The sequence below is a fragment of the Pinus tabuliformis genome, chromosome Q (genome assembly GCF_031772625.1).
Source record: "Pinus tabuliformis cultivar Carrire ecotype Pingquan chromosome Q, CPIR1, whole genome shotgun sequence".
Lineage (NCBI taxonomy): Eukaryota > Viridiplantae > Streptophyta > Pinopsida > Pinales > Pinaceae > Pinus > Pinus tabuliformis.
Genome location: NC_142296.1, coordinates 221,677,106 through 221,683,105, shown reverse-complemented (window position 1 = coordinate 221,683,105; position 6,000 = coordinate 221,677,106). Strand labels below are relative to the sequence as shown.

Here is a 6,000-nt window from a genome sequence, read left to right as displayed (position 1 = left end):
TCTTCTAAGTTATCCCATAATTCATGTCAAATGCCCAAATACAAACAAGCATAAGCCCCCGATTGCAAAATGAATAAAGTACCCTTTGATCAAAAGTCCACCTTCCAACATGTGCTCTTGCCAAACTGATGAAGAAACCTATGACTAGTGCTAGTGGCAGAGATATAAATGTCACATCATCATCAGCTACTAGAGGCTCTCAGGAGCTACTGGCTGTCGATTGGAAGAGATGATAGAAGAAAATTTTCTCCTATGGGGTCACCCACTTTGAGTGGTTAACAGGGTGTACATCCTCTAATAATAACATAGTAAGAAACAACAAATCTTGGCCATCTCTATGCAATGCCAACATTCACCAAGTCATAATGGTGTAACAAAAGAATGAGTGAAGGAATGGTAGGAACCTTTCATCTTCCCAACAACTGTTTTTACAGTGTACATGGTCATGTTTAGCAAGTGATAATGTAAATATCAACCCATTAACCATGGGCCCCACGTACAGAATCATAGAGAACGCCCATCATAACACGATGAATATGGATTCCATGATCTTTTATGTAATTTGATAAATATGGTACATTCTTCAAAGATTATATTTAGAGACGAAATATAAATGGTGAACATTGTGCATGTGAATACAAGGTATTCTTCTATCCCTCGTGGCTCTTATGCTCATGCCACTTCTCACAATATGAAAGTGAGTTGAATGAATGAGAAATGGTTCTCTCCCTTCTCCCCCTTGCCGAGTCATGGTCCTTGCTCTTCTTTCTTATAGAAAGAATCGTATGCTCATTTCATATTAATTCACTTCTTCGTGCCTATCATGCTTGTGTCACAACTTTATGTTGGGAAAAAGCTGGGCCCTGGACCTTGGGCTCTAACTCTCAACTTTACAATGCTACACAAGATGCCAAATCATGGTCCTTGCTCTTCTTTCTTATAGAAAGAATAGTATGCTCATTTCATATTAATTCACTTCTTCGTGCCTATCATGCTTGTGTCACAACTTTATGTTGGGAAAAAGCTAGGTAATTCACTTCTTCGTGCCTATCATGCTTGTGTCACAACTTTACGTTGGGAAAAAGCTGGGGCCTGGACCTTCGGATTTGACTCTCAACTTTACAATGTTACACAAGTAAGTTGTTGATTAACACAAGTGTTTACATGACAAAGCAACCTTCCACCTACACCTACTCAAAATATATTTACATGCTATGTATTATGAAGTATTACAAATAAACTATATGTTCATCTCAACACGTGGATATAACAATCCACAAATGAGATTACTACCTTCAAGTGGACCAAACACAATGTCATAGAAGATCACTAATTCCAAAAAACCCCAATGAAAGTTATTACCTCTTTGTGCTATGGACATTACACAATGCCAAAGAAACTGAGAATGAAATGAAATTGGACACTCCTCTACTCTTAACAGCCTTGAAAATAACAAATTTAATTTTTTTAAGACTGCATCATAATTTCCCCAAATCACAGAGAACAACTATTGTCGCAAAACATAATTCCACTCAAGAAAGCATAATAAATTAAGACTGCTTCATTAACACGAGGTAGAAGAGACATATTTCTGTATGAAATTACATGTTTGAACAGGATTAGGCGGTTCACATCTTATTGCAACAATGCAAGCTCACAGCTACATTGAAAACAGGCTGGCTAAAGAGGGTGTAGGCACCTTTGAACCACATCAATCAAAATTCCAAATTACGATGGCAAATGCTTACTGCAAATTTGTTTAATTAGTACTATACCATGTGAGTTCTTCAGACCTCATAATAGCAGGAATCTTGTGTTATCTATAAGGAACTGAGTTATATGGAAACAGATATGGATCCAAATGTCGATATGGAAACGACACATGTGAAAAAAACTATAAAAATATAAACATTTATATTTGGTCAAAAATCACCCTGAACCATAAACATAAAGGAAAAAAAAAAAAAACCTAACTCGAATCTAGAAATATAGTTTATTCCAAACCGCTCTCACAAACCCTATTATAAACTAAGATTTATGTGTTGTAGGGTTTGAGCAGCAGCTATTTATAGGTAAGACAAATGGTTTTAGGGCCCCAAGAATATCCGTAAAGAATCAAGTCATGTCCACATCCAGATTTACTGAAACATGGATCTTGGATGCGATAACATAGGTTAGGATTCAGGAAGCATATCAAATACAGTCCATGCCATTTGCTTTTAAATTTTCATTCCCTGTAATCTCCTACTAGCCATTTAACATTCATATGTCATGACTCGTATGCACATATACTCCATATATTTTAAATAAAACAGTATTAGTTGAAGTTGACTTCATATGTTACAAAAGCTGTCTGTATCTTGACTCTAATGTACCTAGTCTGACTGCCTACTTCCCATGAAAATGGATATAATCTTCAAGTGTGGCCAACCTTATCCTGAAACAACATTGTCACAACTGTGCAGTTTATGGGTTTCTCATTTGGCAATCACCTTCTAGCTGTCATTTGTCAATTTGTCACCAGTTCTCAGTCTAGTAATTTCCCCTTCAAGCTCATCAGATTTCATAAGAATTTCAACTTATACTTAGGGACGAAGTCTCAAGAGTCTTTTAATGAAGTCAGAGAAGTATATCTCATTTAACACTATGCCATTCTTTAGGAACTTCTGGCACTTCCATTGTTGGATTCTCCCATCTTTCATTGCTTTTTGGAACTATCAATCCATACCCACCATGCTTTCTTTTATAAAGAACATTTATTTCTCCTGAAATGATGGCAACATAACAGCAATTAGAAGAAAGAACCATGCTTGCAAACAATGGAAACCTAAAAACATGAATGTCACACTTCAAAAAATATGAGTCATCAACCCACCACTTTCCGAATTACGGAATGCATAGAAATCGTGATCAACATTCATCATCTGTTCTAAGGCTTCTTCATGGGTCATTGGTGGCATTTCAAAGTATTTCGTCCGAACCACCTGAAAACAGATAATCAACATTATGCAAGGAAGATGAAGCAGATCAGAGCAGAAAGTCATAATTTATAAACAATGGGATCATGTGGCAACATAAATCAAGCTTGTCCTGCAAATTGTAAGTGAAGTAACCATGGAAAAATTGATTAGCTGAAGCTACTGAACCTCATTCCAGAGAACGAATTGTCCTTGGTTGGCAGTCTTACCTTTAGAGAATCAGAGCTGTTGTTTGCAAGGTTTCAAGGATCAAGACAAGCATTTCTCAACCTTTGCATTTTCCATAACTTATAAAAGTTGAAATCTTACATTTCATGAAATACAATATTATAAGGAAGAACTACTCAAGCGCTTCTTTCCAAAGCTAGTGTAGTTTTCAGTTGGAGATAATTTGTATTTTTCTTCCCTCTCACGATCAACATTTGACCATCCTTAGATTCAAGCAAAGTTTTTTCATTTCAATTACGTTACGAATACAGTCTCTCAGTCAATCCATTGGAGCCTTCACATCTTCTATCAGAAGAGGCACATAAAGTCAGAAAATGGGAAGGAATCAAAAGTTTTATTATATACTATGAAGAGGGCAGTGAAAAAGATAAAGTTTTACTATACTGAAAGGCGCTAGTTCTACAGCCCAGTATAAGAGAGAAGTTCTCATGTCCATGAGTAATGCTTGTGTCATCATATGTTGGTTACCAAATAAAAAATGTTAATACTTGTAATGAATAATAATAGTAATACAGTATACTATATGTTCAAGCAAAATATAGATACAAAGTAAGTTTTATTGCACCAAAAGGTGTTAGTTCTGCAACCTAGTATGATGGAGATGTTATCGTGTCCATCAGTAACATGTCATCATAGATTTATATATATATGGCAAATATAGATACAGACTGAAATAAAAATACCTCTATATATATGAAAAAGAAAGACAGATCGATTTGACATGTGCACCCAAAATAAAAACTGTTACATGGAGAGCTAAATTTTAAAAAAAGAGATGACAGATTTGGACATAAAATTAAGTATTACAGATGCGATATTTAGATAGAAGTATTGTTACAATGCAAATACAAGTACCTTAAAACAATAATGAAAACTGTATTTTTTCATAACCACATCTGCGTAAGTTTCAAATTTTGAGTTTGATATTGCGTTGAGTAAGACTAAACAGCCTAGATCCATCATAAACAATCAAAAGATTTACAGGATTTGATCCTTTTTGGTGCTTGATAGATCTCGGTTAACATAGATCTCTGCTGATTTAAGCATGTCCAAATTACCTTTTTGTGCCAATAACCTACCATGACAGCAGAAAATACAACAATAATTTATAAGACTTAAACCGACTAAAATGAGCTTCGAATGAGAAGAATTAGACCGTGGATGACATGATCTCAAAGCAAGACTAAAATTTTAATAGAATTGGAACTCCTTCATTAACAGTGTTTGACAACCCGAAAAACACGCGCACTCTGCTCCCGCCTAGACGATTTCAAACTCTGTGAGCGACCTCTTCCTTTGGCTCCTGGGACCTCCTGCTCCCGAGGCTTTTAGCCCTCGCCTGGTACGTGATGGATCATGCGGAGCCTCCTCCTGAGGGTGCATCGATCCATGTCCCATCTGCTGGAACTTCAGCTCAGCTGGGAGAAAATGCGGAAGCCTTTGCCTCACTGCTCTCCTCCTTGGGACCATCTCGTCCCAGATCGTCCATATCAAAGTTTGTTAAGAAGATCGATGAAATGCCTGAAATAATCCTTCCTCCCGCTCTTCCTCGCCGCGCAGCTCTGTCTCTCTCTGAGCGAGGTTTGGTGGGTCAGTTCACTGGTCTCTAGCCCTCTCCCCGTTCGGTCCTCAAATGGGTAGAAAGAAACTGGGCCTCATCTATCATGGGGAAAATCTCCATCAGATTCTGTGGAAGAGGATACTTTACCTTCCACTTTGAAACGAAAGAGGACAGAGACTTAATCTTCAAAAATGGGCCATATTTCATGGATTCAAGAGGGCTTTATCTCAACAGATGGACTCCGAACTTCGATCCAGAGCTGGATGTGCCAAATGTAGTGCCAGTATGGGTGAGGCTCCCTCATCTTCCTCTTCATTGCTGGGGAGATGAATCTGTTAAAGCAATAGGGAATGTTGTGGGGAAATATATTGACAGAAGTGAGCCAAAGGAAAACATGCATGCCTGCGCGAGAATATGTGTAGAAGTAGATCTGGGGAAAGGACTTCCGGAAGCAGTCAAGATCAAAGTGGATAACTGGGTTCACATCCAACAACTAGACTACGAACAAATTCCATTCAAATGTCATGAATATGGTCATTTTGCAAATAGATGTACTAAAAATCAGGAAACAGAAGAAATAGAAAACCAGGAACCAAAATGGGAGCAGGTCAAGAAGAAAAAGTCAGCAACCAAACCCAAAACCTCTACTATTTCCAATCTTCCTCCCTCTTCAGCTACCTTCCCCCCTTCCTCTTCCCGGCCCCCCCCCCTTCTCCCCACCATCCTTCCCTTCCAGGCCTATCTCATCTAAAGACCCCTCTCTCCCTCTGCCCCCCTCCCTCCGTCTCCTATCCCTCCCCCCTTATCGGATCTATTGGTCTCTAATCCCTTTGGCTCCCTAGCAAACCTTGATCTCCCCTCCCCTCCCCCTTCCTCACCCCCTCTTCTTCCCTTCCCCTCTAATCCCTCCCCTACCTCACCTATCCCCTCCCAAAGCCCTCTCCCCTCCTCCTTCGACCGCATAATCACTCGCACCCTCTCCAAAGAGCTCCTCTCCTCTCTCGACCACCCTAAAAGGGCAGGCAGAAAAACTAACAGAGAAATTAGAGATGAAGCAGCAGCAAAGGAAATGGCTCTGGGCACCCAACAACCTTTGGACACTTTCCTAGAGAAAAATAAGGAGAAAATTGCCCACCCTAACAGAGGGAAAGGTCCCTCAACATCAAGTGATAATGATTATAGTCTCCTAGAATTGCAAAGGAATGGGAAGTATGCCAAAAATTAAGGCAATGA

General features: G+C 38.9%; 1 protein-coding gene across 1 annotated transcript in view; it reads right to left on the bottom strand.

Annotated features, from left to right (window-relative positions):
- Nucleotides 1–2,267: 2,267 nt before the first annotated feature.
- Nucleotides 2,268–6,000, bottom strand: part of LOC149218990 (ribosome-binding factor PSRP1, chloroplastic-like) — a 60,310-nt gene continuing 56,577 nt past the window's right edge. Inside the window, exons 4-5 of the mRNA XM_089384209.1 lie at nucleotides 2,876–2,984; nucleotides 2,268–2,765 (exon numbers count right to left, since the gene is read on the bottom strand). Of these exons, the coding sequence (XP_089240335.1) occupies nucleotides 2,635–2,765; nucleotides 2,876–2,984 (240 nt within the window). The 3' untranslated portion in view covers nucleotides 2,268–2,634. The remainder of the gene's footprint in view (nucleotides 2,766–2,875; nucleotides 2,985–6,000) is intronic.